This window comes from Muntiacus reevesi, chromosome 9 (assembly GCF_963930625.1).
Source record: "Muntiacus reevesi chromosome 9, mMunRee1.1, whole genome shotgun sequence".
Lineage (NCBI taxonomy): Eukaryota > Metazoa > Chordata > Mammalia > Artiodactyla > Cervidae > Muntiacus > Muntiacus reevesi.
Window position 1 is genome coordinate 4,063,815 of NC_089257.1, and position 21,616 is coordinate 4,085,430.

General features: G+C 40.7%; 2 protein-coding genes across 2 annotated transcripts; both read left to right on the plus strand.

Moving 5' to 3' along the window:
* Positions 1-702: 702 nt before the first annotated feature.
* LOC136174701 (olfactory receptor 4C3D-like) lies at positions 703-1,629 on the plus strand. The gene has a single exon (XM_065944883.1). The coding sequence runs from the start codon at positions 703-705 to the stop codon at positions 1,627-1,629; it is 927 nt and encodes a 308-aa protein (XP_065800955.1).
* Positions 1,630-19,438: 17,809 nt separating this feature from the next.
* LOC136175313 (olfactory receptor 4A15-like) lies at positions 19,439-21,616 on the plus strand. The gene is made up of 2 exons (XM_065945647.1): positions 19,439-19,457; positions 20,751-21,616. Exons 1-2 carry the CDS (start codon positions 19,439-19,441, stop codon positions 21,614-21,616), a joined length of 885 nt encoding a protein of 294 aa, XP_065801719.1.

The window sequence follows — 21,616 nt, forward strand, 5'->3', positions numbered from 1 at the left end:
TTACTTTTGGAGAATGACAATTTAATACCAAACGTTTACTCATCATCTGATTGGTTTCAGGCACTGCGGACATTATTCCATGCACTGTAGTGGGACAGTGAGGAAACAGAGCTGAGCAGTTTATGTGTTCTGATAGGTACCAGAGAGAATGTTTCACCAAGGACTTGTATCTATTTCCCTAAACTCCCTGATTTCTTGATCATGTTTTTTCTTTCCAAAGTTAGGAGTCGAGATGTCTAACTGAAATTCCATCACGGAAAAAGGAATAACTCTTATGTATGTACAGCAGTTCTCAGCCTGTAAAACGCATCTGAGAATTACGATTTGTAATCTCACGGACACAGTGAAGGGCCTGAAGAACTGAGATGATGCAGCAAAGTCCATTGGGGTCAGAACAAGAAGGAGAATTCAGATCTCAATTAGACAGTCCAGTGTTTTTTCAGTAAATTACACATCAAATTTGCCCTACAGGTGGTTTACAGGTGACTGGTGCTAGGTATCTGAAGAGATGGAAAGCTTTATGGAGGAAATAAGGAAAAATTGAAACAAGTACTGGGACAAAGTGTCAAGGGCATACTCCACAGTTACAGTGATTGCACTATTTTGTTATAAACGTCAGAACACAATTCTTTGGTGATTAACGAGTATGATTCTTTGTTCCTTTGTAGGTAAGTCAGGCCCCAGGAAGCTGTTCCTTGCTGAATGGATGTCCTCAGGCCTCCCAACAATGTGACTGAATTTGTTCTCCTGGGACTCACACAGAATCCACACTTGCAGAAAATACTCTTCATTGTCTTTCTGTTCATTTTTTTATTCACTGTTCTGTCCAATCTGCTCATTGTCATCACCATCTCTCTCAGCCCTGTGCTTTCTGCTCCCATGTACTTCTTTCTCACTTACTTGACCTTATTAGATGCCTCCTTCACCTCAGTCACCACGCCTAAACTGATCACTGACCTGCTGTTCCAGAGGAGATCCATCTCTTGGGGTGCCTGCCTGACTCAGATCTTTTTGGAGCACTTCCTGGCAGCATCAGAGGTCATCATCCTCACCGTCATGGCCTACGACCGCTACGTGGCCATCTGCAAGCCTCTGCACTACACGGCCGTCATGCGGCAGGGGCTCTGCCAGCTCCTGGTGGTGGTGGCCTGGGTCGGGGGGGTCCTGCATGCCTCAGTGCAGATCCTTTTCACCATGGACTTGACCTTCTGTGGTCCCAGCGTCATCGACCACTTCAGGTGTGATTTCTTCTCGCTGTTGGAGCTTGCCTGCAGCGCCACCTACAGGCTGGGAGTGGTGGTGGCGGCCAACAGCGGGGGCATGGGCTTGCTCATTTTTTCCCTGCTGCTCATCTCCTACATAGCCATCCTGAGCTCCCTGAAATCCCATGGCTCCGAAGGACGGCGCAGAGCCCTCTCTACATGTGGCGCCCACTTTACAGTAGTGGTGCTCTTCTTTCTGCCTTGTGTGTTCACCTACACGCGTCCTGTGGCCACGTACCCTGTGGACAAGTGGGTGACTGTGTTATTTGCAATCCTCAGTCCCATGTTAAATCCTATTATTTACACAGTGAGAAACACAGAGGTGAAAAATGCCGTGAGGAGTCTGATGAAGGAGAGAGTAACTTAGGCTGTCCATGATACCAAGAAAGTGACGATTATATACATATATAGGAAGGATTATACATGCTGCAACTTGTGAAAGTAAATTAGCAAATTTTGCAGATTATTGACAAAATGGCCTAGAAAATAGGCATTTTGACAACTTTTTAAAATACTTTGCCAAGACTTGTATATTCATACTCACAGTTTCAGAATAGCCAACGGGAAGAATATCAACAATAAGCCCCTAGTTTATTTATTGTAGAGTATATGCTTCCAGTGTCTTATTATTAATTTTTAAACATTATTCAGATAAGTTACTTGGATGAAACTGATTTTTTCATATGACCTTCATGTCAGAAACCTTGTTTTTGCATAGCCTATGGTCTAGCCAGTAAGGAACAGATACACTTAGATACATGCATGGCAGGGAGAGTTGGGGAAGTTTAAGAATCAGGGTTGAATTTTCTATTAATTTTCAAAAATCAGCAAGAGGAAACACCTAGAAAAAGAGATAATAATAACTCAGAAACTATTTCTCTTTTTTCGCACAAAAATTAAGCCAGAAACTTTGAAATTATTCTTTATTTGCTCTTATTTTATAAAGTATCTTCATGACTCATAGCTTTCCTTGAACATGAAGGAAATGTTTCTTTTTATATCTCAAGACTTGAGGAGCCATTCAAAACTAGAAGGGTAAGCATCTTTTATTAAATTTCAATAGAAAATCATATGGATAGATCCCAAAGCTCTAGATCTATACATCTGATACATATACTTACATTAATCGAACCTTTTATTAATATTATCTGTCAAGCATCTTTGTTTCAGCTGATTTTGTCATGTACTAAGCTGGTGGTTCCATTATCCTTAACCCCATTTTGTTGCTGTTGTTTAGTTGTTAAATCATGTCCAGCTCTTTTGCAACCCCATGGACTGCAGCCCACCAGGCTTCTCTGTCCGTGGGATTTCCCAGGCAAGAATACTGGAGTGGGTAGCCATTCCCTTCTCCAAGGGATCTTCCTGACCCAGAGATTGAACCTGTGCCTCCTGCATTGACAAGCCAATTCTTTACCACGGAGACAACTGGAAGCCCTATTCCGCCCATTTTACAGAAGCAAACTGAAGCCAAGAGAGGTTTACTAATTTACTTGTCTCACCTCACACGCCCTTCCTCCATTAGTGTGTTAGGAACTATTACACTGGGATATATCATCCTTTCAAAAGTTTCAGCTACAAGCTTCCAGTCCAGGTCTTTAAAACCCAGTCTTACTGCTTTCAAATGAGACAGGGTTGTCTGTGGTGTGTGTAGGTGTATCAGTTCAGTTCAGTTCAGTCGCTCAGTTGTGTCTGACTGCATGACCCCATGGATTGCAGCACACCAGGTGTATAGGTAAATTTATCTGCAGTCTTAATGATCCACTTTGTCCTTTAAGAAGACGGTGTCAAATACACAAATAAACTCAAAATGAATTAAAGATCTAAATGTAAGACCAGAAACTATAAAACTCCTAGAGAAAACATAGGCAAAACATTCTCTGACATAAATCACAGAGGATCCTCTATGACCCACCTCTCAGGGTAATGGAAATAAAAGCAAAAATAAACAAATGGGACCTAATTAATGGGACCTAAGCTTTTGCACAACAAAGGAAACTATAAGCAAGGTGAAAAGCCTTTAAAATGGGAGAAAATAATAGCAAACGAAGCAACTGACAAAGAATTAACCTCAAAAATATATACAAGCAGCTCCTGCAGCTTAATTCCAGAAAAATAAACAACCCAATCAAAAAATGGGTCAAAGAACTAAGCAGACATTTCTCCAAAGAAGACATACAGATGGCTAACAAACACATGAAAAGATGCTCAACATCACTCATTATCAGAGAAATGCAAATCAAAACCACAACGAGGTACCATTACACGCCAGTCAGAATAACTGCTATCCAAAAGTCTACAAGCAATAAATGCTGGAGAGGGTGTGGAGAAAAGGGAACCCTCTTACACTGTTGGTGGGAATGCAAGCTAGTACAGCCGCTATGGAGAAGAGTTTGGAGATTCCTTAAAAAACTGGAAATAGAACTGCCATATGACCCAGCAATACCACTTCTGGGCATACACACCAAGGAAACCAGATCTGAAACAGACACGTGCACCCCAATGTTCATCGCAGCACTGTTTGCAATAGCCAGGACATGGAAGCAACCTAGATGCCCATCAGCAGACGAATGGATAAGGAAGCTGTGGTACATATACACCATGGAATATTACTCGGCCATTATAAAAAATGCATTTGAATTAGTTCTAATGAGGTGGATGAAACTGGAGTCTATTATACAGAGTGAAGTTAGACAGAAAGAAAAACACCAATACAGTATACTAACACATATATATGGAATTTAGAAAGATGGTAATGATGACCCCATATGCGAGACAGTAAAAGAGACACAGATGTATAGAACAGTCTTTTTGGACCTTGTGGGAGAAGGTGAGGGTGGGAAGATTTGAGAAAATAGCATTGAAACATGTATATTATCATATGTGAAACAGATCACCAGTCCAGGCTGATGCATGAGACAGGGTGCTCAGAACTGGTGCACTGGGATGACCCAGAGGGATGGGATGGGGAGGGAGGTGGGAGGGGGATTCAGGATGTGGAACACATGTACACCCATGGCTGATTCATGTCAAAGTATGGCAAAAGCCACTACAATATTGTAAAGTAATTAGCCTCCAATTCAAATAAACAAATTAATTTAAGAAATAATATAAAAAATGAAGATGGTGTCAAATATGTTGCAGACTTGTCTCACATGTAGCAGTGTATTTCAGCAGTAAAAGTTTATTCGTTTCATGAAAGTTCAAGTTATGCCACTTCACTATTACAAAAGACAAACATTACTATGGCAAAGTTTACTTGCAATGGAAAGGAATCTGAAAAAATGTATATATATATATATAACTGAATCACTTTTTTCAGCAATTGAATCTAACACAATGTTGCAAATTAACTGTTCTTCTATTAGAAAATGGAAAAAATATTTTTAATAGCTCTGTAATATTAAAATGATTTTTTTAAGTAAAATGAAAAATCCCCTTTGGATTAAAAAATAATTTAGTGAAAATAAGTACTAATGTAGGCCTTCATAAAAGTCATGTGGCTAAGGTGAACTTTCAGAAAGTGGGGATACCCACGGTGCTAATCTATGCCCGTGGTCACACTGTGAAAATTGTCTTTGAGATATTCTTCCCTTATTTATTTATTTTTTTGGATGGTGGGGCTTTCTTCTCTCCATCTCTCTGTTGAACTCCATTTCCTGAGTTATTTGCATGCTTTGGGGTAATCTTGTGTGAAACAAAAGCATCTGATGGTCTCTTTTCTGCAACCATGTTTCCCTTCAGGGGTTTTATTAAAAGAGGGATGTAACTGGATCAAGAAATAAAATTCAGTTTTCATATTTCACAGGAAGTAACACATGGGTAAAAGAGATATTTAGAAGAAAGTAGAGCAACTCAGTCACTGAGGAAATTGATACTTGGTTTGGGCATGAGGTAGAATCTTGAAGAGCTAAATAGGTGCTGTTTCTGTTGGAATGCTTCCATTATTATACTGTAGTGTTAGCATTTATTATTGAAAAAAAGGGTTTCATGGTGTTAACATGTATTGCTGATAAAAAAAGGACTTTGGGAAAATTTGACTTCTTTAGTTAATGGAAAAAGTAATGTTCAGTGAATACAATGTGCCAGAGAGTTATGGGAGCTCCATATACACCGTTGAATTATACAAACAAAGGCTGTGTTTATGTGGAAGTAAAATTCCAGTGGGGGAATAGATGGATAATAAGCAAGTAAACAAATAAATGAAAAGTATAATTTTGTTAGTAATGGTGAAAATTTAAAAAAAGGCATTTTATAAGAGTGTGATACAGGAGAGAAGAATTAGATACATATCTGTGTAGTTGTGTAAATCCCACCTAGGATTTCACTTTGATACAAATATAATCACACATGCTATTACTTTTTTAAAGTAGATTATTTAAAAACATGTGTTTGAAGTGGGGATAATATCTTTTATCAATGAGAAAAAAGTAGTTTCTTAGGGGATGATCATTTTTTACTCTCTCTCTCTCTCTCTCTCTCTCTATATATATATATATATATATATATATATATATACACACATAGATGTACATAAAGCACATGAATAGATAGTATATTTATGGTATGATTATTTTAGAAGTGAAGGTTATTAAGAGAATATAATATCTACAAAAGCAAAAAAGCACCTTTTAGAGGCAATAGTGGAAAAAAAAAGATTGAAGAATACTGCCTTAACTCATATCTAAAACAGTAGGCAAGACCATGGAGTAAATTTAGAATGATAGCAAAGTTCATCCAAGAACAGAGCATGGCCCACCACCTGTAAGGATCGTATGCAGTAAAACTGAGAGACTTCATTCTCAGGGGACTTCCCAGAGTGTGCTCAACTGTATTAATAAGCAGGTTGTAATCGACAAGCTACATTGTAAACTGATATTTTATCCATTTGGATTTAGGAGAAGAAAGAAGGCTATAATCCCTAATATTTCTAAATCAAAAACAAGAAATTTGAGAGTACTAATTGCTATGCAATGAGAAAGAATTTAGTCCTTATTTTTCTGAATGAGCAATGTTTTAGAATCCTTTATAATGGAAAGGATTCTGTAGTTCGATGTGACACAGTTGTAATAATCATCTTGAAAGAGTCAGAGAGCCCCAGATTAGGTGATAGAAAACTTCACCCCCGAAAAATTGGAAAGGAGGCTGGTGTGGGGCTGCTGCTGGCTACCTGGTGGGTGGGTCCCAGGTCAGGTGTGGACTCAAGGTGTTCTGAGGTAGCGAGGTAGCGGGTCTAAGGGCAGATGGGTGGCGCTCTGTCTTTGCTCTGTTAGCAACTTGCCCTGGGGCTTCTCAACATTGGCGCCACCTGGCTGGTGAGTGAGGTTTGCACCCACCACAGAATTGCTAGAGGGAGGGTTTCAATATGATGCTTGCCAGCATCATGTCATTATCACAGGATAGCTACCCAAAACGGTTGCGACCAGTGTCTATGTTCCCAAAGTGAGGCTCAATTTTCTCTTATATGTCTGGGATGCTCTGTTCATTATGAGCAATTCGATCTGACTCAAGCTCTTTTCAGATTTCTATTTCATACTGGACTGGATGTGACTTTTAAGGCTGAAGTCACTGTTTTCCAAAGCCCCCTGGCTCTCTGAAAAGGAATCCCCACTGGCTTACAAAGTTGTACATTATAGGGGAGATCACTTCCCAGTGTAGGAGTACTGGGCTAAATAGTGTTATGCCCGATGTCTGAATCCCCGAGCGGGAACAGAGAAGGCCTCCAAGACAATGCAACTCACAGAAAGGGAAGTTTATTACTGACTCGAGCCAGGACTCTCTGCCTGCAACCAACGTAGTGGTGCGGGTCAGAGAGCCCCGAGCCCAAGCTGTTACACAAGTTTATAGGCGTGGTTGGTAGTTGGTTTAAGCGGATTGGTTACAAGTTTGCAAAGCAATTTCATTGGTCAATATTTTCATGCGGGCGGGACTTTCCTGGGGGTTTCCGCCCCATTCCTAACTTCCTAATTGGCAAACAGCAGTCAGTATTAAGTGAAAGCTAATTGGTCCTAATTGGCTAATTGGTTGTATCCTGGTGGCCTGATAATCTTACCAAGTAGGAAGTCCTACTCTTAATCTAAGCTGCGTTACTTCTGCTCACCTCACATTCCCCCCATCTGTTGTTCAAGTAGAGGAATCTTCCTCTTTTCCATCTTGGGCCACTGACACTATAAGTGGACCCAGGAGGGTGGAAGTTAAGGTAGTCAGCCAGGGGGAGTGCTGAAACCAAGACTCAAACCATCTGCTGGGCTTCCCGTTCTCTCTTTCTCATCAGGGCCACCTCAGACAAGGAAGTCAAAGACTTCTCTAAGTGACTGATGGAATCTCTTACCACTCTTGCATGGTCCGCAGAGAAACCTCGCAGACCCTACCCTGTTGGAGAAAAATCAAGTCATCTACAGCGGCTCGTAGGGAGGAAAGCCCTTGGCCTTGCAGAGATAGTGAAGCTTGGTTAAATTGCACCCATATCTGAGGTACTTGGCCTTGCAGATTGCGCCACACTCGGGGCTATCAAATCTCTGTTTCTTACGTCCCATTCCAGGGGCCCATCACAAGAGGTCACACAGCTCCAGCTCCTGCAATCAGCAGGAGAGTTAGGAGACCTCCCGGTGGACGAGTTTCAGTTTCAAAGGATTTGACGGGTGAGGACTCGCCTTCCATTCTCCTCGCACTTTTTCCTGTTCTTCTGGTGTGGCTTGCCGCACGTGATTGCAGTGAACCCAGGGTCCAATCCCGTCGAACTTGACAGCACTAGGAGTGGTAAGGGGAACAACATAAGGGCATTTCCATCTAGGTTCTAATGCACAGGAGGGGGTCTTCCATACAGAATCTCAAAAGGGCAGCTTATAAGGGGTGTTACGTGCCCGAAAGTGTGCGAAGGGAAGGAGGGTCACCCAGTCCCCGCCAGTCTCTATTGCCAACTTTGTTCTCTCAACCTGTCCTGAGCTCTGGGGATTATATTCACAATGTAATTTCCATTTCATCCCCAGAGCTTGGGCCAGCCCCTGACTCACAAAGGCAGGTCCGTTATCAGAGCCCATAGTCACTGGCAGCCCGTACCTAGGCACTATCTCCTCTAAGCTCTCCGTTAGCAGGGAAGGCTTCCACTCACCCCGAGAAGGTATCTACCAGAACCAACATATAGCGATACCCGTACTTGCCTGGCCTTACCTCAGTGAAATCTATCTCCCAGTGTTGCCCTGGCTCTTCCCCTCGGTACCTCATTCCCGTGTGCTGCTTTTTCCCTGTCCTCATCAGCTGGCATGCTTTGCAAGCCTGGATCCAGTTGTATTTTCCTCAATCACTGATCAACACGCAGATTCAGTCCATATTTGCTTTCATTTATCTACTGAGTGTACCCAAGCTCCTTCTTCACAGACTCTGGCATCTCAGGGGGAGGAGGGCGAGGGAGCCTGAAGTAGACCTTCACAGAATCATAAATAAACCACTGTAGCGCAGTCAGAGTGCCGATCATGATGATGCGGGCAAAAGTCCCTTCCATACACCTCTAAATCCAAGTCTCTTGAAGACCTGAGAGGCACTGCTACTCTTCTCTTTATTCAACACAGACACCACGGAATTGGCAACAGTTCAAAGCAGGCAAAGTTCATCATGGTGTACTTCATAAAAGCCAAACTTGCAGAGCCCCTGCAGGGAGTAGCCAATGAGGGTTGGGGCCCATCCTTTGGCCAAACCACAGGATTCACAATCTGCAATATCCAACAGTCCCCAGAAACTCTCTCACCTGGCGGGGGGTCTGGGCTCTGGTATCTGCAATATTGTTAATCTTCAGCAGAAATTTCCAGTTCCTCATGACTGCAATTATCCAACATATACCCAGGACTCAGGGAGGGGTGCCGAGTCTTGACTCCCCTAGTCACTGTCTTCCCCCGCATATAGAACTCGAGTTCCAGGGGAGATTCTCTCTCTCTGGGTCGTTCCTCTCCTCAGGTCCCTCTTAGGGCACGCGTTTTTCCAGTGCCCCTGTTCTCTGCAGTAGGCACACTGATCTTTCTTTAGGGCCTGCCTTTTTGGATTCTGTTTTTCTCCCGTCCAGGGGTCTTGAGGTTCCCTCAGTTCTGTTCTGGCTTTTATCCCTGCCAAAAGAATCTGGGCTAGCTCCCTCTGGTTCTTCTGGTTTTCCCTCGTTCTATATTCTCTATCTTCCTTCCTGATCTTGTCAGCTAATTCCCTTTCTTCCCGTCGAATTCATTTTTCCCTTTCTTCTGGGGTCTCCCTATTATAAAATACCTTTTCAGCTGCTTTCAATAAATCCTGTATCGTCTGATCTCCCAATCCCTCTATCTTTTGTAGTTTCCTCCTAATATCTGGCGCTGCCTGATTTACAAACGCTAGTAGAACTGCAGTGCGTGACTCCTCAGCCTGGGGGTCCATAGGTGTATGTTGCTGGAAAGCTTCCATCAGCCTCTCTAGGAGGGCTGCCGGGCTCTCAGTGGGCTCTTGCCTTACTAGATTTACCTTTGCCAAATTTGTCGGCTTTCTTGCTGTGGCTCGCAGGTCAGTCATCAGAATCTGGCAGTACACTCGGAGACGCTCCCTACCTTCCGCTCGCTCAAAATCCCAGTTAGGCCGCAACAGAGGAAACCCCTCGTCCACGAGATGAGGCTGGGCGGTTGGCCTCCCATCGGCCCCTGAGACCCGTTTCCGTGCTTCAGCCAGAATTCGCTCCCATTCTTCTGTGGTGTAACAGCTGCTGACAATCGTAGTGAAAGGAGAGTTTCACCTGGTCGGGCTCTAGTCACTGAGGCTCACTTATTGTAGGGCCTTCAGACTCTGCCAGAGTGTAGCCCTGGGCCGGACTCATCAATTGCGCCCACAACCGTTCGCCTGTTCACTGAAACTCCTGAAAAGAGTAGGAACGAGACCAGAGACAATGCCGGCACACACACAAACACGGACTAACACGGAGAGCCGAAGACAAACACACGGACAGACAAACGTCGGCCGACAACACAGAAAGCTTTCTCCTGTGCCAGAAACCTTCCTGCTTCACAGCAGGGCCGCGGATTTACACTGGACTTTCCTGTCCTGCCTGAGTCAATGCTGGCACACACACAAACACGGAGAGCCAAAGACAAACACACAGACAGCTGACAACACAGCGCTGGGTTTTCGGGCCCCCTGAGTTTTCCTGAGCACCGGTGCTATTATCTATCCTTCCCCTCTGTCCTGGAAGTGTTCTCTTCCCCCGCTCAAGGGATCCCAGACGAGCTCCCAAATGTTATGCCTGATGTCGGAATCCCCAGGCGGGAACAGAGAAGGCTTCCAAGACAATGCAACTCACAGAAACGGAAGTTTATTACTGACTCGAGCCAGGGCCCTCTGCCACAACCAACACAGTGGTGCGGGTCAGAGAGCCCCGAGCCCAAGCTGTTACACAAATTTATAGGCGTGGTTGGTAGTTAGTTTAAGCGGATTGGTTACAAGTTGCAAAGCAATTTCATTGGTCAATACTTTCACGTGCGCGGGACTTTCCTGGGGGTTTCCGCCCCATTCCTAATTGGCAAACAGCAGTCAGTATTAAGTGAAAGCTAATTGGTCCTAATTGGCTAATTGATTGTATCCAGGTGGCCTGATAATCTTACCAGGTAGGAAGGCCTACTCCTAATCTAAGCTGCATTACTTCTGCTCACCTCACAATAGTACTATGTGGGGTTCATAACAATTTCCTTCTTTGGGAAAATGTCTGCAACTGGATTATCACCCTAGGTTTATTGCGAACCTGAGGTATGAGACTGGACTCTACCCTGTATCACTCCCTGCTCTCTGTCCTGTCATGGTTCCTACTCTATGTATTTTATTTTATTTTTTTACTCTATGTATTTTAATAACAGAGGATCTGCTAGTCAGGTTATTCCCATCAGCAGTGGCTCCTAGTCATAATTTTGGTCTTTCCTTAAGAGGGCATGATTTCAGGATCTTTCTACTCTGCCAATCATGACTGCTTCACCATGTATGTATGTCTGTATGCCAGGGATAGCCTTAACTTTACTGTATGTTTTAAAAATAAGAAGTATGATTGTTCTTTCTACTTGGAATCACTTGAGATTTCATATGAATTTTAGGATGGCTTTTTCTATTTCTGCAAAATTTTTTTGAGGTTTTTGTAGAAATAACATTGAATTTGTAGATCATTTTAGGTCATTTTGGTATCTTAATTTTTGTTGTTGTTCAGTTGTTAAGTCTTGCCTGATTCTGCAAACCCATGGACTGAAGCATGCCAGGCTCTTCTGTCAATTACTGTCTCCCGGAGTTTGCTCAAACTTTGTCCACTGAGTCAGTGATGTTATCTAACCAGCTCATCCTCAGTCACCCCCTGCTCCTCCTGTCCTCAGTCTTTCCCGGCATCAGGGTCTTTTCTGATGACTTGGCTGTTTGCATCAGTTGGCCAAAGTATTGGAGGTTCAGCTTCAGCATCAGTCCTTCCAATGCATATTCAGGATTGATTCCCTTTAGGATTGACTGGCTTAATTTCCTTGCAGTCCAAGAGACTCTCAAGAGTCATCTGCAATACCACAGTTCAAAAGCATCAGTTCTTTGGTGCACAGCCTCCTTTACAGTCCATCTTTCACAACTGTACATGACTACTGGAAATAACACAGCTTTGACCATATAGACCTTTGTTGGCAAAGTGATGTCTCAATTTTTAATACACTGTCTAGGTTTGTCATAGCTTTTCTTCCAAGAAGCAAGTATCTTTTAATTTTGTCTTAGTAATATTAAAAATTCTAGCTCATGAATGTATTTCCATTTACATGTGTCTTCTCTAGTATTTTTTGGCAATATTTTGGAGTTTTCCTTGCTTAAGTGCTCTGCCTCCTTGCTTAAATTTATCCAAATATTTTATTCTTATTAATGCTGCTGTCAGTGGAATTGGTTTCTTAATTTCTTCTTTGTGTTGTTCATTGATAGTGTGGAAATTCTACATCCTTTCATAATAATAATAATTTTAAAAAACTAAACAAATCAGGTATTGAAGGAAATTACATCAACATAATTAAGGCCATAAATGATACAACTACAGTTCACATCATACTCACCATTGGAAGATTGAAAGCTTTTCCATAAAGGTCAGAAACAAGACAAGAATGTACTTTCTGATCACTTTTATAACAGCATTGCAATAATAATTTCTGCCAAATATTTAGTGTTTTCTACATATAGACAAACTCATCTCTGAAATTGATTTTTACTTAATTCTACTTAAGAAAGAGTGCTTCTGATGGTAGCCACATCCACTTCTTTGGATCTTACCTTAAACACACCTTTCAGGAAAGGTCATCTCTGATTATATTATTGACAGTAGAATTTTCCCTCTAGTATCTGGCACAGTCCTCTATTTGTGGTCTTGAAACACTGAAAGACTACACCCACTTTACTACTTATTGTCTCCTTCCTTGTTATGAAATCTATTATAAGACTATAACACCCATACAAGAAGAAACTTTTATACACTTTCCATTTTATTATTTGCGGTGTCCTCAGCCATAGCATGGTTTGTGTAGTCAAATAGATGGTCTAAGTACAATTTAATGATTGGATAAATATTTGTTATATCTGAATTGATTATGCATTTCATATATTGACCAAACATCAAGGAAGAATAGATTGAGTACTAAAATATTAATAAAAAAGAAAGAAAAACTTCATATGACAAGTAGAAAAATACATGACAAATTGCTTTGCTGAAGCAAATCAGCTGGGCTGCTGTTTTGTTCTTAACTGGCAGCAGTCTGAAAATAATTATAAACCATTTTGTTTTACAATCACTGTCACATCTTTCTGACCCTAAAAGGTGATGTGGTTTACTAGTGGTTTTTTACATACTTTAAAAATTTACTGGAAAATTCCAGTGAATTGAATTGAGCCAAGAATCAGTCTTGGACAGAGTCCAGTTCTAAGATTTAATGATCTGTGTGGTTCAGTTCAGTTGAGTCACTCAGTCATGTCCGACTCCTTGCGACCCCATGGACTGCAGCTCACCAGTCCTCCCTGTCCATCACCAACCCTCGGAGTTTACTCAAACTCATGTCCATTGAGTCGGTGATGCCATCCAACCATCTCATCCTCTGTCGTCCCCTTCTGCTCCTGCCTTCAGTCTTCCCCAGCATCAGGGTCTTTTCGAATGAGTCACTTCTTTGCATCAGGTGGCCATAGTATTGGAGTTTCAGTGTGGATAGGATAGATAAAATGCAAAGTAATCTTCAGTTCTATTTGGGAAAAAAGGCATATTCTTTTAAGAAATGATATACATTTTTGAGAAGTCCCTCATTAGGCTTAAAGAAGTGTGCAAAAGAAAGGAAAAAAACAGAAAAAAAAAGAGCGAGAATGTCTCCCAAAATCTCAAGTCATCTAGTCTGGCCACACCAACATGACAAGGTGAGGGGTAAGCTGTTGAGTGGCTTTTTCTACTTTGGAGTTACTTGGAAAAGTAATTGCTTAACATATGTTTCCATGGGAAATGGCTATTTGCTATCTTCCTAGGGAAACATAGGATTCAAAGGGATTTTTTTTTTCGTAAATTATCCTAACATGATAAACCTTTGTTTCTTTGTGGGCACTTTGAATTTTGTTTAAATAATTGACAGTGCAAAAAGAACAGCTGTCTGAAGAACCAGAAGACTCCTGGGAGAAAAGAGAGAGACCACTAAATGAAATAAAATATTTCTTCAAGTAATAATGAAGTCTGTCACATTTTCTTGTCATCCTAGATTAAAGATGAATTCTGCCAAATCACATCACAGCAAGCCTCCTAAAGTTGACAAAAGCAACTGATATTGGGAATCAGATTTCAAAATTGTGTAACTTTATTATGTAAGAAATTAAATTATTTTGAAATAAATTAAACTTTGATTCCAGTTCTTATTTTATCACTTAAAATATTTAATCTTCTGAAAATTAAAGGATGCTTTAAGCCTCAGATTATTCAAATAAAAAATAGAGATTCCCATTTTTGTTACAGTAAACAGAAAAAGTGATACATTAAATTGGGTACATGATTGCAATTCACTGTGGGAGATTTGAGCAGTGAAGGGATACAATCAGGACAAGACTGAGAAAGAATAACTTGAATTGCTTCAGGATACCAAGCTGGTAGAGGCCAGATTAGAAGAGGACATACTTGACTGGAGGCTTTTGCAGTGGCCAAAAAAGAAACGGGGTTGATATGTGGTAGAAAATGATCGAATTTGTGATGAATTTTCAAACTAAGGACAACAGGATTTACTAAAGCTATGAATAAGTGAGAGGAGGTCAATAAGGCAGTGAAGACACTGAGATTTAACATGTGAGCAATGAGGCTGAGTGGATGCCATTTAACAAGACTGGGTGCACCTTTTATAATGTGGGCGATGTTAACTTTTGTAGTAAATGTACTAAATTGATATCTAACCGCAGGTATCCAAAACTGGATGTACTGAATAGAAAAATGTGAAAATAAGGGTAGATGCCGGGGTTGGGGACATAACATTGGTCCTTACGGGTCAGGAAATGAGGATCATCAAACTAAAGACCCTCAGAGAGGCTTCTCAGTGGGTTTTGAGGCAATCCAAGGCAGCGACCTTCTATTCATATTTCCATCTACTCACACCTAACGTGTAAATTCATTTAAGTGTGTTTCTATAACTATGCCTTCATGACTTTATGGGGCATATTTCCACGGAATTCCCTTGTCATCCATGTTTATTCAACCTCATTTCCTTTAATTGGCAACTGAAACACTGCTTTTTCAGGGATGATGTCTCCTGTTCCAGTTTGGTAGATACATTCTTATGCTGCAATCCTTAGTATTTTGTCCAGATTTTTATCACAGCACTTCTTCCATTGGTCTGGAATTGTCTGATGCATCTTTGTATGTCGTATCACTGAGGGCAGGGAACTAGGCCTTTTTAAACTTACTCATCACGATGTCTGTGCCCCTCTGGACACAGATTGGTACTCCAAACACAATGTTTTAATTGGATGTAAAAATAAAAAGATTAACGTATAATACATTTAAAACTTGTCTCCCTTGTTTTATAACTTAACTGCTTCTAATACGTGAACTCAGCTCCTATGCAGACTAGAGGAACAATGTAACTGATTTCACCTTCTGGGCCTCACATAGAACTCAAAAGGGCAGAAAATCCTTTTAGTTTTGCCTGGCTCTTCTGTATTTTGACAGTGGTGTACAACATACACATTGCCATGACCATAACTGTCAGTAAGACCCTGAATTTGATAAAGTATTATTTTTTGTTTTACTAGCTTATCATTTTTAGACCTAACTTATTCCTCTTTTGTTTCAATCTGATTTAATTCAGACTTGACCTCTGGGGAATGTATCAGAGCCTTTGAAATTTGCATGACATAGTATTTTACTGGGCACTTTTTCTTTTTGGTGAACCAGAGATCACCCTTCTATTGCTCATGGCCTATGACCATAGTATGGCGATCTGTAAGCCCCTGCATCATTTGGTTATCACAACAAAGGAAACTATAAGTAAGGTGAAAAGACAGCCCTCAGATTGGGAGAAAATAATAGCAAATGAGGAAACAGACAAAGGATTAATCTCAAAAATATACAAGCAACTCCTGAAGCTCAATTCCAGAAAAATAAATGACCCAATCAAAAAATGGGCCAAAGAACTAAACAGACATTTCTCCAAAGAAGACATACAAATGGCTAACAAACACATGAAAAGATGCTCAACATCACTCATTATCAGAGAAATGCAAATCAAAACCACAATGAGGTACCATTACACGCCAGTCAGGATGGCTGCTATCCAAAAGTCTACAAGCAACAAATGCTGGAGAGGGTGTGGAGAAAAGGGAACCCTCTTACACTGTTGGTGGGAATGCAAGCTAGTACAGCCGCTATGGAGAAGAGTTTGGAGATTCCTTAAAAAACTGGAAATAGAACTGCCATATGACCCAGCAATACCACTTCTGGGCATACACACCGAGGAAACCAGATCTGAAAGAGACACGTGCCTCCCAATGTTCATCGCAGCACTGTTTATAATAGCCAGGACATGGAAGCAACCTAGATGCCCATCAGCAGACGAATGGATAAGGAAGCTGTGGTACATATACACCATGGAATATTACTCAGCCATTAAAAAGAATTCATTTGAATCAGTTCTAATGAGATGGATGAAACTGGAGCCCATTATACAGAGTGAAGTAAGCCAGAAAGATAAAGAATGTTACAGCATACTAACACATATATATGGGATTTAGAAAGATGGTAACGATAACCCTATATGCAGGGCAGAAGAAGAGACGCAGAAGTACAGAACAGACTTTTGAACTCTGTGGGACAAGGTGAGGGGGGTGGGATGTTTTGAAAGAACAGCATGTATATTATCTGTGGTGAAACAGACCACCAGCCCAGGTGGGATGCATGAGTCAAGTGCTCGGGCCTGGTGGGCTGGGAAGACCCAGAAGAGTCGGGTGGAGAGGGAGGTGGGATGGGGGACCGGGATGGGGAATACGTGTAACTCTATGGCTGATTCATATCAATGTATGTCAAAACCCACTGGAAAAAAAAAAAAAAAAAAAGCAGAGACATTACGTTGTCAACAACAACAACAAAAAAAAGAGCCAGTGGGTTTAAATGGATTATTTATTTTATGTCAATTACTCTTTTGATGATGTTTGTCTTCTCAATGCTGTTTCTATCCTACAGTGTTCTTTGGGTTTATATTAAATTTCCTTTTTTAGCATCAAGACAGAAGCTTATTTTACCCCTTATTTATTGTTTTCTAATATCTGCATTTAAAGCTATAGAATTCTCTCTATAAGCACTCTTTGAGCTGCATCTGATTAATTTTTTTTTTACTTTAAAATAGGCCCTTATATTTTTTTTCCCATTTATTTTTATTAGTTGGAAGCTAATCACTTTACAATATTGTAGTGGTTTTTGCCATACATTAACATGAATCAGCCATGGATTTACATGTGTTCCCCATCCCGAACTCCCCTCCCACCTCCCTCCCCATCCCATCCCTCTGGGTCATCCCAGTGCACCAGCCCCGAGCACTTGTTTATACATATTACATTGTATTGTATTATATATTCCTTTGTATATATTTATATGTGTAAGTTTTTGTATAAATAATTCTCATAGGTACTTTTGATAGATGCACTTTTTATACATTTATTTCATATAGCTATTATTTACATATGCATCATTATCTTTCTGTTGACAATATTTCTTTGAAAATGTTTACTGATAATTTTAGGCTCTTGTTGCTTAATTATAAACAGTTGGAAAATGTTATGTTTCTGTTCTCAATTTTTAGTTGAGTTACATTATTTTGATATGTATATGGGGATCCCCTGGTGGCATATATATATATATATATATATATATATATACGTATATATATATATATATATATATATATATGTATATATATGCAACTGTAGGTGCAGATGCTCAGCCATTTCCAACTCTTTTGCTACCCTGAACTGTAGCCTTCCAGGCTCCTCTGCCCATGCAATTTTCCAGGCACGAATACTGGAACTGGTTGCCATTTCTCACTCCAGGAGATCTTCCAGAGACAAGGATCAAACTCAGATCTCTTACATCTCCTACATTGATAGGTGGATTCTTTATCACTAGCCATAGCTGGGATGCCATATATGTGTGTACACACACACACACACACACACAAATATATATGTGTATATATAATATATGATTTAAGTCCTTAAAAATGTATTGCAACTTGTGTCATCGCCTAGAGTAGAGGCCCTCAACCCCCAATCCATGGCTTGTGAGAAACCAGGCCTCACAGCAGGAGGTGAGTGGCAGGCAGGTGAGCAAAAATTCACCTGTACTTACTGCTGCTCCCATCACTGACATGACTACTTGAGCTCCACCTGTCAGCTCAGTGGTAGCATTAGATGCTCACAGGAGTGCAACAAATGTCATGCACTTCAGTCACCCAGAAACCATCCTTTCCCCTACCTTCCACCAACAGTCTATGGAAAAATTGTCTTCCATGAAACCGGTCCCTGGTGCCAGGCTAGTGCCAAAAAGGTTGGAGACCACCGGCCTAGGGTATTTCTACTTTGGTGAATGTCCCATGAGCGTTCTGAGATGAATGGACTAGTCCCACAAACATTTTCTCCTTCCCCACTCTGATACTTGCACAGATTCTATCAACTTGCCTGTCTGAAATTATGTGACAGCCTCTATCTGCATTTGAAATAAATGCTAAATGACTTGTTCTGAAATTGATATTCATAATATTTGGAAATCACTTTGGGTATCATCTTCAAAGATAAAGTTTAAAGTTAAAAAATATTTGCTTATTTGAAAGACATGATTTAAATAGGAAATTTATCATAAATTTCATTTCTGCCCAGACTGAACTTTTCCATTTTGGTGATATGACTTCAAGCTGTTTCCTATGGTTTTCCCCCAGAGGACAGGTATGTATAAGTCATGCTAACAGTGATTATTCTGGTGACATCTCTGGAGATAAGGAGTCTACCTGCAAAATTATGACTAAGGTCCCAATGTATTTAATTAGCTGAGACTCATCCATGGAGATGCACCAACTGAATGCTTTATCCATTGTATCTGCTGAACTTAAATGTAGATGAATTATGTACAGTCCTTTGCCCTGACTTGAGGTGCCTGTAGCAGTAATTTCATGAGAGCTTTCTTCTCAAATTGAAATGATGGACTCAAAACGTGATAATGTATATATGTGAAATTATTCTCCATCCTTCAGGAAACACAGAGTTCATCAACACTGCATGAAGATAGGACAGAATAAGTGATTCAGAATTAAAATGTCACAAAGGTTATTTCACAATTTTACTTCTATTGTTGTAAAACACAAACAGCAAATTCTTACACAATTTGAGTTTTCTTTCTCTCTGATTAAAATGTTGATTTAACATTTGTTTGTTATCAGGATAAATCCTGCCAACAGTGAAAATTTGTATTCTCCTTTCACAATCAAGATTCAGAGTTCCTTAGGTAAAAGGGCATTCATATTCATTTTGAAAATCCTAACAACTTGAAATGAACTGAGATGAAGGACTGAGATGAATCAGTTTTCCTGAAAGCACGGAGAGTTGGTCACATGGAACCAGTTCAAGGTCTAGTGATGCTGCCTATATCTTGCTTCCCATGTTCCCAGAGAAGGCATCGGTGCATGGAGGACAAGAAAGAAGGTACCGGAGCCCAGAACATGGACCAAGTGGAGCTCTGCTTATGCAGGTGACCCAAGAAGTGTATTTAGAGACAACATTCTGAAGGAGACTTCACATTTTGCAAGAGCACTTGATGGGATGAGAATTAATCTTTGAAGCTTTCCTTTGTAATTTTCTTCATCAACCATGTTAGGAATCCTTTGTGATTATTTAGTATGTGAAGATTGACTGTAGTATTCTTTTTGGATAATTTCATATTCTAATAATCTGGAATAAGTTATCCTACTCAAAGATAAACTATACTTAGAAATTATTTTCAAGAGTAATGATTTGAGGATATTTTCATGAGCAGATATTTGTAAATCTGATCATAGCTTCAATTTATAAGTTCTCTAAACACAGCCTGCCAATCTGTTAGAAAATATTAAAAAAATGAGATAGCACCTGCAGACCTTGACTGATTTAATTTTCAAGAAATCAAGCAAATACTATGGTAAGAAAACTGTGACTTGAAGAACTAATTTTCTGTTTAGAGGTGAGCTTCAGCATCATATTATATGTTTGTTGGTCTTTCAGGGGTATTATTCCTTTAATTGTTAGTTAATATTTTAATTTATTTTATAATTTTATTTTTTATTATTTAATTGCTTGGAGATCTTTTTCAATTTTAGATACTAACTCTGTGCATATCCTCTAACATGTAAATCTTTCTTCAAGCTAACTTTGTCTATTTGTGTTTTGGTAGCATTTCCTAAATTCTTTAAATAATTTGAAATTATCAAATATGTCCATTGGGGATTTAGTGATTGGTTAAGAAGATTCTTCCACTCCTATAGTATAGAAAGTAACTTTCTTTTTTAAAAACTGAAAAATAAATATGAAGTAAATCTTGCTTTACCTTTTTATTAAACCTTCAATCAATTTTTATTTTTATATAAGATATTAGCTTATGTACAATTTAATTAACTTCCAGAAGGAAAGCTAGTTGTGGCAATTCATTTCTTTAATATTGAGTCCTTCTCCCACATATATCTCTAATTACTTGCCTTCCTGTTAGTGTGTAAGAGTGCCGAGTTTAGGGACAACATTTCAATATGCCTTGTATTATAATATCTGAAAAATACCAGAGCATAATAAACCAGATAGCTTATTTGTTCAATGACTGAACAAATTATCTTAAGATGTGGAGAAGTCAGTCATATCAATACTAACTACATTTGCAGGTAATTTTGCCTGAGCTCTGAAAGAGCGTTTAGAAGCAGCTATGGAAGCAAGGAGCAGTGTAACTGAGTGTGTCCTCTTGGGCTCACTCAGAGCCCCAGGGTCAGGAAGCGTTATTAGTCACGCCCTCGCTCACCTACACCGTGACGGTGGGCGGCGACCTGCTCACCGCCCTGACTGTGGTGCTCAGCGCAGCCCTCGACGTCCCCACGTACTCCTTTCTTGGCTACTTATCGCTTATGGATGCTCTTTACGCTACTACGGTCACCCCAAATGTGATTGTAGACTTACTCTACGAGAGGAAAACCATTTCATTTCGAGCTTGCATGACCCAGCTTTTTACGGAGCGCTTATTTGGTGGTGCCGAGATTTTACTCCTGGCGGTCATGGCCTATGACCGCTGCGTGGCCGTCTGCAAGCCCTTGCATGATCTGACAGTCATGAATCAGCGAGTGCGTGTTCTGCTGCTGCTGTTGCCCTGGGCTGGTGGGTTTGTACACGCTGTTGTCCATATTCTCTTTGTTTACAGTCTCCCCTTCTGTGGCCCCAATGTCACTGACCACTTCGTCTGTGACATGTACCCCTTGTTAAAGCTCGCGTGCACTGACACCCGCATCATTGCCCTCACGGTGCTGGCCAGTGACGGGGTAACATGCGTGGTCCTCTTCACGCTCCTGCTCCTCTCCTACGGGGTCATCCTGCGCTCCCTGAAGGATCTCAGTCGGGAAGGGAGGCGCAGAGCCTGGTCCACCTGTGGCTCCCACCTCACTGTGGTGGTCCTCTTCTTCGTGCCCTGTATTTTTCTGTATGTGAGACCTCCTTCCACCTTACCCATTGATAAATACTTGGCAGTGTTTTATACCATCATCACCCCTATGTTGAACCCTCTGATCTATACCCTGAGAAATGGAGAGATGCAAAATGCCATGAAAAAGCTATGGAACAGAAGACGAAAATGA

Excerpts from the sequence above, each read along its gene's own strand:
- LOC136174701 (XM_065944883.1), top strand. The coding sequence starts at position 703 with ATGGATGTCCTCAGGCCTCCCAACAATGTGACTGAATTTGTTCTCCTG.